Source organism: Ylistrum balloti, unplaced genomic scaffold (assembly GCF_031769215.1).
Source record: "Ylistrum balloti isolate Yb309-2 unplaced genomic scaffold, AGI_CSIRO_Ybal_v1 Utg370320, whole genome shotgun sequence".
In the NCBI taxonomy this organism is placed as follows: domain Eukaryota; kingdom Metazoa; phylum Mollusca; class Bivalvia; order Pectinida; family Pectinidae; genus Ylistrum; species Ylistrum balloti.
In genome coordinates, this window is record NW_026782235.1 from 550629 (window position 1) to 563153 (window position 12525).

Consider the following 12525-nt stretch of genomic DNA (forward strand, 5'->3'; position numbering starts at 1 on the left):
TGGGTAAAGGTTTGGGGTGGATATATGGCAGGAATATAAATAATGAAACAAACTGGTGATTTCTCAAAAAATATTCACAGGCTTACTGTAAAATGATTAATTTTATAGGTACTTTAAGTTTAGTGCAAACATTCATATGTCCATGAAACTGCTGAAAAATTTAGGATTACAAAAATTAGGCGGTTTTTAATTTTACATTGTAGGAGTAATGAGTCATCCGATATTGCATGCCCAGAAAGATCTTCTCACCCTGCCACAGCCAGCTGTTGAGGAGGAGGTAGTAGCCACTCCTTACTCTAGGGCCAATGAGGGACATGGCCGAGGCCAATCACGTGACGTTGCTCGTAGCAAAAAGGAGTCCTATCTTGTCTTTGAGATTTCCAGCGATGATGGCTTCTCCTGTCGGGCAGACAGTATGGATGGTGTGTATTTAGACCAATTTCAATGAAAACTTCATTGGAGAAGCATCTTGTCCAGTTTTTGTGTTCTAATGACCTCACTTTAAAGATGATCTTTTAAATAGGGTAAAAAGTTACCACAACAGTTACAGACATCCTGTATCACATATCTGTGCTATTATCACTATGATTGATTGTACCTTGTGGAGTTATGATTGGCTCCCTGTACCTTAGTGAGTAATGATTGGCTCCCTGTACCTTGTGGAGTTATGATTGGCTCCCTGTACCTTGTGGAGTTATGATTGGCTCCCTGTACCTTGGTGAGTCATGATTGGCTCCCTGTACCTTGTGGAGTCATGATTGGCTCCCTGTACCTTGTGGAGTCATGATTGGCTCCCTGTACCTTGTGGAGTTATGATTGGCTCCCTGACTTTGGTTAAGTTCCTTTTGTTTCAACTGCCATGTCTTTGTAGTGTCACATGCATTATACTGTTGCCATAGAAAGAGACATAGAGTGAATCTCTGGGTACTTTTGATTTTCATTAATGTAAATTGGAAATATGTCAGAGTTAGATGCACTTCAGAATATTACCGTCTTCATAAGGGATCTCTTTGGGACAAGATTTAGGATATTTTACCCTTACTTTTTCAGAAATTCTCATTGAAATCCTCGGAATGTGCTATATTATATAGGAAAATCCATTTCACTTTCTCCAAAATCCTACAATTCTCCCATAACATTAAAGACCTAGGATTGCTCCTGCTTCATTGCATATCAGAAAACGAAGTGACTTGTTTTTTTGCAAAGTAATAGTCTCGAATCCAAGTTGTTTTGATGTGTTTATTTGAGTTGTTAGCTGTCATGGCATGGCTTTTATGGTTGTTATAGATGACTTGCTAAATGCAATAAATATATTTGCTTGCAATGTTCTGTCATTTATAGTGTCCATAAAAGTCATATCGGCACAGTTTAAAAGTAATAGTTATATATCCTATGTATGGTGCTGTCCTATGCCAGTAATTACTGACTTGGAACAAAAATACACTGTTCACAATCAACATTATGTGCCATCTGATGAAACAGCCATTTGTATTCTGTGGCATTTAATGGGGCCCTCACTGGATGGCATTTAATGGGGCCCTCACTGGATGACCTTTAACGGGGACCCACTTGATAGCATTTAATGAGTCCCTCACTGGATGACATTTAATGGGTCCTCACTGGAAGACATTTAAGGCAACCCCCCCACCCCCAATGTATTGCATTTAATGGGGCCCCTCACTTGATAGCAATTAATGGGTCCCCACTGGATGGCATTTAAGGCATTTAATGGGTCCCCACCTCCACTGTATTGCATTTGATAGGCCCTTCACTGGATGACCTTTAATTAGGCCCCACTTGATAGTATTTAATGGGTCCTCACTGGAAGGCATTTAAGGCATCCCCACTCTATGGCATTTAATGGGCCCTCACTTGATGGTATTTAATGGACCCTAACTGGATGGCATTTAATGGGTCCTCACTGGGTGGCATTTAAGGCATCCCCACTGTATCGCATTAAATGGGCCCTCACTTGATGGTATTTAATGGACCCTAACTGGATGGCATTTAATAGGTCACCACTGGATGGCATTTAATGGGGCCCTCACTGGATGGCATTTAATGGGGCCCGCACTGGATGGCATTTAATCAGTCCCCTCTGGAGGGCATTTAATGGGCCCTCACTGGATGGCATTTATCATACTATCAATCACAATTGTTTTCTATTGATATTGAGACACTTTCATGCATATATAAAGATTTACACCAATTATTTCACAGAGGTGTGGAGACAGATTGCAGAAAAAGTCCAAGATGCACGAGTGGCTGCTCGCATGAAACAGCTTTCCTTTCAGAGTAGGTGTTTACATTCTTGTGTCCATCAAAAATCCTGCATGCATCTGTGGGGTATTTCTGTGACCTCCATGCACTCATTTTATCTGAGCTTACATTACAAACCTCAATATCTATCCTAGACCCATTGTTTTTTGTGAAATATTTGTGCCGCTAAATGGTCTTGCAGACACCCTTCAGAATTTTGTTCACATGTAAAACGTAAATCAAAAAATTATTTTAAGTTTTCATTAGTGCCTCAAAAAATTTACTTTTTATTTTTGGAGAAAAACCAGATGAGATATGTGTTCGAAAGCTAGATGGTTTGATATTCAAGTTTTCTGATTCTAGTTATAATCTTTGATCATATCGTGTATTGTTTTTTGAGACGTGGGGCGTGGACAGATGAATATAGAAATGTTAAACTTTGTTTAAGATATGGATGGAGCAACAATGTTTGGTGTGAACCACAACTCTTTGCGCTACCTTATAGAACAGCTGTATGGCATACAACATTTCCGTAACTACGAGACTCTCTATCATCATTATGACCTGTCGCCTGAGGAAGAGGTAGGTCTCTCAAACACTCGGAGTCAGCTTAGCAACTGTCTGTCACTTTTTTCATTCTTTTTGATATTAAACATTTTTTTATTTATATTTTGTGAATTCAGTCCCATATATCTCACAATTGCAGGTTGAATTATTTTTTTAATGAAATTGTTTAACTTTAGAATTATGTAAATATCCCAACAGAGGTAGGGCATTTTAAATGAAGCATGTGTAAAGTTTGATTTATTGAATCAGTCACAAGTCTTTGCTGCATGGCAAATTCTCAATAATGATAAACAAAGAGATCCCTCAAAAGTGACTTTGATAAATTTGTATGTGAACTGGAAGTGACATGGGTATCAGAATTGTGACTTTGATAAACTTGTATGTGAACTAGAATTGATATATGTATCAGAATTGTGACTTTGATAAACTTGTATGTGAACTAGAATTGATATGTGTATCAGAATTGTGACTTTGATAAATTTGTATGTGAACTAGAATTGACATGTGTATCAGAATTGTGACTTTGATAAATTTGTATGTGAACTAGAATTGACATGTGTATCAGAACTTATTCTGAAACAGACATCCAAGCAGCAGAGAATGTGCTGATTGAAGGATTTACACAAGAAGAATCAAACCAAACATCCACTGTTATCATTATTGTCCTGTTTTAGGAACCACCGGAGAATCCCACAGGCTGTATCCGGACCGAGGGTTACCATGGACGCAAACCATTTGATATGTTCAGCTTCCTCATGTCAACGTATCGACGTAAACCAGACCCTGTCCTTGCTGGCAAGAGCGATGTAGAAATGAATCTTAAGTCTCAGAGGTCAGTACCAAGGTCAAAAGGTCATTTGATTCTGAAATTTTTGTTTCTTTCATAATGTCTGTTTCAAGGTTACAAGGTTTCATCAAGGTCAGACAAAGGTCACAATTGACACATACTAGATGCAGGTTAGAAGTTGTGATGTGGTGTAATATGAAAGTCATAGTTGAAGAACATAAGGTTATGGAATGTGATGTCGTATTTGAAGAACTGCATCACATGTTAATGTTGATTTCTTTATTTATTTCATTGTTTAATAAGTTAAATTAAGTTTAATGGATGTTAATCAAGAGAAAGAGGCAAGAAAAACAGCATCCTTTTGACTTTAAGTTTTCGATAAAACTAGTTTTGAACCATGTAAACAATCTTGCAGTATTATTAAAATTCAAAATGATTTGCACAGATGTATACTTGTTAATGTGTTAAAAAGTTGAAAAATTCTTACCACACCATGATATAGCTTCTTGGCTGTAAGAAAACTTTTTGTGTAGGAGGTACTTTGTCAAATAATATCGTTGTATTCTGCTCTGTAGTTTGACTTGCTCACACAGACGCTGTTAAAAACAAGACTTGGCAATTCCCAAATAATGCTGTTTGAGGATATTAATTTTGTAATTAAAAAATTACAGTGTTTTTCCCTCCAAAACTTGTCAAAATGATTTATAGAAGGTGATAAGGACTGTTGTAATTCACAAGTCTTGTTATTTTCATTGTTATAGACGAGCCACCAGCATGGACCTGCCTATGGCAATGAGATTCAGAAAACTCAAGGAACACGCACGGGAGGCTGTGGGTGTCTACAGGTAAATATCAATACACAGGGGAGGCTGTGGGTGTGTACAGGTAAATATCAATACACAGGGGAGGCTGTGGGTGTCTACAGGTAAATATCAATACACAAAGAGGCTGTGGGTGTCTACAGGTAAATATCAATACACACGGGAGGCTGTGGGTGTCTACAGGTAAATATCAATACACAAAGAGGCTGTGGGTGTGTACAGGTAAATATCAATACACACGGGAGGCTGTGGGTGTATACAGGTAAATATCAATACACAGCGAAGGCTGTGGGTGTGTACTGGTAAATATCAATACACACGGGAGGCTGTGGGTGTGTACAGGTAAATATCAATACACAGGGAGGCTGTGGGTGTGTACAGGTAAATATCAATACACAGGGGAGGCTGTGGGTGTATACAGGTAAATATCAATACACAGGGGAGGCTGTGTTTGTATACAGGTAAATATCAACACTCAGGGGAGGCTGTGGGTGTATACAGGTAAATATCAACACACCGGGGGGCGGGGGTGGGGGGGGGGGGGGTGTTGATATTTACTTGTGTATACAAGTAAATATTGATCAGAAAATTTACCATTATGTTTTAGTATTATATCCAGTTCATCATCTGATCAGATATTGGCTTAAATAGAAACAAGAACATTTAGTTTCTTACTGAATACATTTCTTTAAAACTCTTTCTTAATTCTTGAGAGGGACAACCATGAAATTAAACACCTAAACAGTATTTTATTAATATTAATGAGGATCTGATTACTACTGAATGGTCTGATTTTGTAGATCCTCCATACACGGCCGAGGCCTATTCTGTAAGAGGAATATTGATGGAGGAGAAATGATTATTGAGTACGCTGGAGAGGTTATACGATCATCTCTCACGGATAAGAGGGAGAAGTACTACGAGAGCAAGGTAAACCTAATAATTGTTTTATTGTCATGTCACTAATATAAGGACGGATTTTAATGGCTGTATGTCACAGCTTTAATAATTTTGCTGAAACTCTAAAGTTAGACAGGATTTTGCTGAGAAACTCTCAAGATAGACAGAATTTTTTTGAAACTCTCAAGTTAGACAGAATTTTGCTGAAAAACTCTCAGTTAAGACAAAATTTTTCAGAGAAATTTATTGATCATACAAGACCATTGTTGACAAAATAATGATAAATATATTTATTCAGGTAAGTTCTGAACTTTCATATATCACTTCCAGTTAGAAAATTGATATGTGACATTTCAAAGGCTAAATGGATACCTTCAAATGACCAGCCGAGCTGTTAGGGTAGTACAGTGGTAGTGCTCTTTCATCTAGCTGTCTGATGTTTGACTCTCAGAACAGATGTGAGAGAGTAAGGGATTATCTGAATGACCATGTTGGTTTTCCCTGCATACTGTAGTTTCCTCCTGTAATAAGACCCGTTGCATTTACATCCCAACCAACAAGAGTGAATAGTATAAGTTGAAATAACTTGTTTCACAATTGTCGTAAAATAGACAAAATTTATACATAAGCATATGTACACTCACAAATGAATTGTAGGAGACGGTAAGTAGTCAACAGGCACTCACACACAAAAAGTAAATTTAGTTGTGATCTATGAAAATCTATTCATTATATACTTACTAACCACAAGATAATGTTTAAATTTGGTTCTATGCCAATTCTTTTTTATGAAATTTGAGTTTGAAAAAGAATATATTTGTTCATTTTAAAAATTTTCAGGATTTAGGTTGGTATTACCAGTATAGTGAAATGTGTGATCTCTGTTTTCAGGGCATTGGATGTTATATGTTCCGTATCGATGACGTAGACGTTGTGGATGCCACAATGCGAGGCAGTGCAGCTCGCTTCATCAATCACTCATGTGAGGTAAGGCATTTACAACGCAGTGTTTTTTGAGAGAATTTTAAATTTTCTTGATTTGCCAAGTTTTAAAATTTCAAGTTGACTTTTAAATATCATTTGTTTTCAGAGGGCGACGGAAGGCTGGAGAATGTGAGCTGAATTTGCTTAATAGTTTCATTGAGTATAATCCTGCCATGTTTTGGAAAACTCTGTACATTTCTCTTATCTGTTTCAGCCTAACTGTTACTCCAAGGTTATTCAGGTGGACGGCAAGAAACACATCGTCATTTTTGCGAGTCGAGCGTAAGTGTTAGAAGTTCAGAAATCTTTGGTAGCAAGTTCTTGTTACATTTGTTATGTTTACTTGTAAGAATTGAATTTGATTCAAATAAATTTGTCAGTAAATGAAAAATTTTTCAAAAATATTGTATCAGTAATTTATGTTACTATGAAGTCATTAATTTTCGAGGTTATTTATTTTGGTTGATTTTGTGGTAAATTTTGTATCTGTGAATTTCTATATCTACAAAGTGATACACAGGACTTACAGTACTAGTGGATTTCATGAACAAGGTTTATCCTCAAAATGAGCATTGTTGAAAAACCGCGGAATTTGGTCTCTAGGAATATATACAGTTTTACTGTAAATATAAGGGTACTGACTTGTAATCAAAGAGCTATTCGCAGTCCTAGTGAAACGGAGAATGGAATCAGTTCAGAAAAATCAAGATTCTAAAAATTTGTTTTCGTATCATATTTTTCAGGATAAAACGGAGTGAGGAATTGACTTATGACTACAAGTTTCCAATAGAGGAAGTCAAAATACCATGTACCTGTGGACAAAAACGGTGTCGCAAATATCTAAACTGAGGAAGTCAAAATACCATGTACCTGTGGAACAAAAACTGGATCGCAAATACCTTAACTGAGGAAGTCAAAATACCATGCACCTGTGGACAAAAACTGGATCGCAAATACCTTAACTGAAGAAGTCAAAATACCAGGTACCTGGGGACAAAACTGGATCGCAAATACCTTAACTGAAGAAGTCAAAATACCATGTACCTGTGGACAAAACTGGATCGCAAATACCTTAACTGAGGAAGTCAAAATACCATGCACCTGTGGACAAAACTGGATCGCAAATACCTTAACTGAGGAAGTCAAAATACCATGCACCTGTGGACAAAACTGGATCGCAAATACCTTAATTGAAGAAGTCAAAATACCATGTACCTGAGGACAAAAACTGGATCACAAATACCTTAATTGAAGAAGTCAAAATACCATGTACCTGAGGACAAAAACTGGATCACAAATACCTTAATTGAAGAAGTCAAAATACCATGTACCTGAGGACAAAAACTGGATCACAAATACCTTAATTGAAGAAGTCAAAATACCATGTACCTGTGGACAAAAACTGGATCACAAATACCTGAATTGAAGAAGTCAAAATACCATGTACCTGTGGACAAAAACTGGATCACAAATACCTTAATTGAAGAAGTCAAAATACCATGTACCTGTGGACAAAAACTGGATCACAAATACCTTAATTGAAGAAGTCAAAATACCATGTACCTGTGGACAAAAACTGGATCACAAATACCTGAATTGAAGAAGTCAAAATACCATGTACCTGTGGACAAAAACTGGATCACAAATACCTTAATTGAAGAAGTCAAAATACCAGGTACCTGGGGACAAAAGCTGGGTCGCGAATACTTTAACTGAGAAAGTCAAAATACAATGTACCTGTGGACAAAAACTGGATCACAAATACCTTAACTGAGAAAGTCAAAATACCATGTACCTGTGGACAAAAACTGGATCGCAAATACCTTAACTGAGGAAGTCAAAATACCATGTACCTGTGGACAAAAACTGGATCACAAATACCTTAACTGAGAAAGTCAAAATACCATGTACCTGTGGACAAAACTGGGTCGCGAATACTTTAACTGAGAAAGTCAAAATACCATGTACCTGTGGACAAAACGGTGTCACAATTATCTGAACTGATGACATCTACAATGGAAAAAGGTGTTAAAAGTACCAAAACTACCTAAAAATACAGATACAAGACAAAGATACTGTTTGACAGTGGACAAAAAATTGTGTTACAAATACTGAACCAAGGACCTAGAAATAATATGTACAGATCAACCAAAACTCCCAAACGTGTCATCTGAGGAAAGCCATTAAAGATATAAATATTCTGGTTAGCATGTTTCACCATAAAAAGAGGTAACCTGTGGGTTTGTGGACAAAATTGACGTCCCTAATCTGGGGGCTGTTTCTATCACATCAAAGTCCTGTATGTTCAACAACTCCTAAGAACTCCCATGATGATTCTTACACACTTTGTACATCAATATCGTCAACAGACTTAATAGTAAGTGAATGATTCTAGATTTGACCTCTAGTCAATATGTTACAGCATTGTTGGGATGATGTACCAAGGTGATGAACTTTGACCTGTGGTTTTCAGAAGGAGATGGTGGAGTTGAACTCGACCTTTACTGCGTGAGACGCATTCTTGTCTGTGATATTTTATCTCGTGTGCGTATAAAAGGAAAAGGAACTAGACAAAGTGATGTTGATTATTGATCTATGAACTAAAGCAGTGAGATTATGAAAAAGTTTTTTTTTTTCTGTAAGTTTTATGATGTGCATTGAGCAGCTGTGGCATTATAAGAGTAGATGGAATTTGGTGCGCAAATCTTTTGAGAATTTCACTCGGTGATTAAAAAAGAAGGAATGTGTATTAAGTTAGATTGACTTTCAATATTCTATTTAGTCACATTTTTGTGAGTCATATACTTTGTATATGGAACCAACTTCCAAAGAAGTTTATTACAAATTATTACACAATCATATAACTTACAAGCATGAAAAAAACTTCGCTTGAATGTGCAATTTAATTACGACATTGACGAAAATCGGTATTGTTGATTTTGAACGATGTTTTTATCCAAATGACAATTTTTTTTGTAACACTGTTATAATGGCAATTTATGGTAACTGTTTTGATAATGTTATACTTCATATCTTGCTCCATTTCCTTAAGTTTTCTTGATATGTTCATTGAGATACAGTATTTCTCATCATTCTACTACAAAATTGGCCAGACAGGACACACAAGACCAAATTAAAAAAAAAATAATAAGATTGATTAAAACTTAAACTTTTTGAACTGGCCAGGTTCCTTGTACAGAGGCAGCTATTTCATGTGAAGGAATTGTGTGCTGAGCCAGAACCTATTATACATCATTCTGTTTAATATTTGTGTATTTCAAGAAATAAGGCCAAATGAAAAATAGATTTGTTTACTATCAATTCTGTTATACCTTTGTGCAGTCACTGAATATTCTCTGTTTTGAAATGTTATATTGTTTGCTTATGTCTTTAAACCTATAGCCTGTTTCATATTTTATTGTGTTGCCAGAGAAATTACATAGGAAAGAGGCTATCGTGTGGTCTAATATGAATCTCCTTTTCAAAATTTGAAGAGTATACCTTGAAACAAATATATTCATCTCTTGGCCTTTACTTGGTATCAGAAGTTTTTCTTGATCAGGAATAAGGATATAGATGTGGGGGTTTCTGTCTGCCTAATGTCTCATTGTAATACAGGTTTTAAGACCGACAAATTTTAATGTAAAGACAGACAAATTTTGATATAAGGAATACTGAAACGAGTGTATTTTTTTTATTAGAGTTACTTCCCTTTGTAAATGATCTAGATATACATGCCTAAGAATAATAATGTTTTTTTCGTCATCAAAGGACATTTAGTTTGTTTTTTATTAATAACTTTCTATTATCTTTTTTTTCAGTCTTACATTCAGATTTTTTCCGTTGATATTGTTCTCGACCTGATGTAAATATTTGTAAAAAACCGTTCTGACTAGTCGCTGTATATAATATGGTTTGACCATTATAGCCGTGAACAATGCAATAAAATATCACCCAACTATAGCTTGTGTTCAAAACAGTATAGTCTACACTGACATATGCCCATTCCTCGAGGGGAATCCCCTAAGGTGTTACAGGGTACAATGTTGATTTTCTAACTTTCACTTGTATTTATTTTTACATGTTTGATAATTGATTAGCTGTTCTTCTTGAAAATTAAACAATTATTTATTGAATAAGACATAGATCTTTGGTGACAGTATATTGAGGGAAAGGATAATGTCAAATGACAAGAAACAACGTAAAATTTAATTTTTTTTTTATAATTCCATGCTCTGTCTGAATTTCATTTTCTGGATGTTTGTGATAAAGTTGTTTAGATTAAGAAATAGTTCAACTTGTTAGTTAGAATATATTTAAGTATGTTTTTAATTACCATGTTTTGTACAAAAATCCTGGGCTTGTAATTCTGTCTCAATAGACATGTATTGTGTGTATATATGTATATATATATATCTGTGCGTGTAAATAGCCAAGGGAGACAACTCAGTGATACTTGTGACAGTTTGTCTTGTTTTAGCTCTATTGGTTATGATATAAATATTACTGTGAGAAATAGAAATATCTCTTATAATTGATTGTACTTCTGTTTTGTTTTAATTGAAGAGGAAAATCGATTGCAAAAACAAACAAAACAATACAAAAAGGGTGGGGAAAAGGTGCAATTGATATGTATCTCTCCCTCCCTCTCTCTCTTTCCTACTCTCTGTCTCTCTGTGGTGTGTGTCTTTCTCTCTCTCTCTCTCTCAGTTTCTCTCTCTCGTTCCCTCCCTCCCTCCCCCTCTCTGTCTCTCTGTGTGATATGTGTCTTTTTCTCACTCCCTCCCTGTCTCTCTCTGTGTGATGCGTCTCACCCCCCTCTCCCTCTCTCTCTGTGTGATATGTCTTCCCCCCCCCCCTCTCTCTCTCTCTCTCTCTCTCTCTATCTCTCTTTCTCTCTCTCGCTCTCTCTCCTCTCCTCTCTCTCTCTCTCTCTCTCTCTCTCTCTCTCTCTATCTATCTCTCTTTCTCTCTGTGTGTGGTGTGTCTTTCCCTCTCTCTCTCTATCTCTCTTTCTCTCTGCTATACTTGTGGAATGTAGTAGTGATTCACATAAAAGAATCTTTGTTTCCTATAAGCACAATTTTTTACCCAATATTCATCATCAAACTTCCTGTGTCTTTTAGCGAATAAAATTTTTTTGCTTGCGACCCACGACTTGAATGCATGAAATATTAATGTAATTATCACTGTCCACAATAAGATCTCTTTTCGGCGATATCAGGAATAACATTCAAAGGATCTAATCGACCTGAGCCCATCTTGACAGTGTGTAGCCATCTTAACTTCCTTCCTAACTGAAAATATCTTCAAATATCAACAAAGACTATAATAGATAAAAAGAAAAGTTAATTGAAAATGAGGCTACATATTGAGTGCATTAAGGTCACACGAGTGACTGAAATAAATCTAGAAATGTTTATATCATTTGAGTGTGAGTCAAATACTAGTTGTATCTTACGTTTGTATGGTATGAAGTGATTTTTTCCCTGAAGAAGATATCATAAAACTCACTTACGTAATATAATGTTTATTGGGACTTCATTTCACATTAAAACGACGAGTTCAACTGAAGATAGTATCGAGGCCCGGTGATTATGATGTTCTGAGGTTTGTGATGCGGGCGGACTGTGTCTTATTTCAACTGCAGTGATAATTTTGTAGGTTTTAATCCGAAAATATCTGTAAATTTTGCGCGAAGTGATGTGATGCATTTGTTAAGAAGCAAAGAGCCCTTCTTTTATCTTCTAAAACCACAGGGACTTGGCACAAAGACCCCCAACCCACGGTCCTTTTATATATAGATACAGAAATTTATATAAATTGACCGTGTGCTGGAAATTTCTGCCAAGTCCCTGTCTAAAACGGCATATAACAAAAAATGTATTAAAAAAACAGCTTGAAAAAAGATATGAAAATTAGACCCAAAAATATTAGGATTAAATAATATAGGATCCTACCATCTTCATTTAATGTTTAGAGATGAAAACATTTTGGCCATTCGATGAAGGTCACGACAGGGTTAATGAGGTTAAAAGGTCGACGTCCTGAGAAGAGTGTCTCCCAACAGAAGATCGCGGGTAAAAGGTGACAGGAATTGTTTTTAACATATATGTTTGACCTCCAGTGACTGTGCTGCCTAGCAACAGCGGAAGTGCTTCAGTTTGATTAAAACCAAGGCCACGACGTTTTAGGCCGGTCGATGAC

At 36.3% G+C, this 12525-nt stretch overlaps 1 protein-coding gene across 1 annotated transcript in view; it reads left to right on the forward strand.

Annotated features, from left to right (window-relative positions):
* Window positions 1-10852, forward strand: part of LOC132553337 (uncharacterized) — a 46378-nt gene extending 35526 nt beyond the window's left edge. Inside the window, exons 30-38 of the mRNA XM_060217570.1 lie at window positions 204-422; window positions 2221-2295; window positions 2708-2841; window positions 3501-3658; window positions 4375-4458; window positions 5235-5364; window positions 6226-6321; window positions 6533-6600; window positions 7062-10852. Coding sequence (XP_060073553.1) covers window positions 204-422; window positions 2221-2295; window positions 2708-2841; window positions 3501-3658; window positions 4375-4458; window positions 5235-5364; window positions 6226-6321; window positions 6533-6600; window positions 7062-7167 — 1070 coding nt within the window. The 3' untranslated portion in view covers window positions 7168-10852. The remainder of the gene's footprint in view (window positions 1-203; window positions 423-2220; window positions 2296-2707; window positions 2842-3500; window positions 3659-4374; window positions 4459-5234; window positions 5365-6225; window positions 6322-6532; window positions 6601-7061) is intronic.
* The last annotated feature ends 1673 nt before the right edge of the window (window positions 10853-12525 follow it).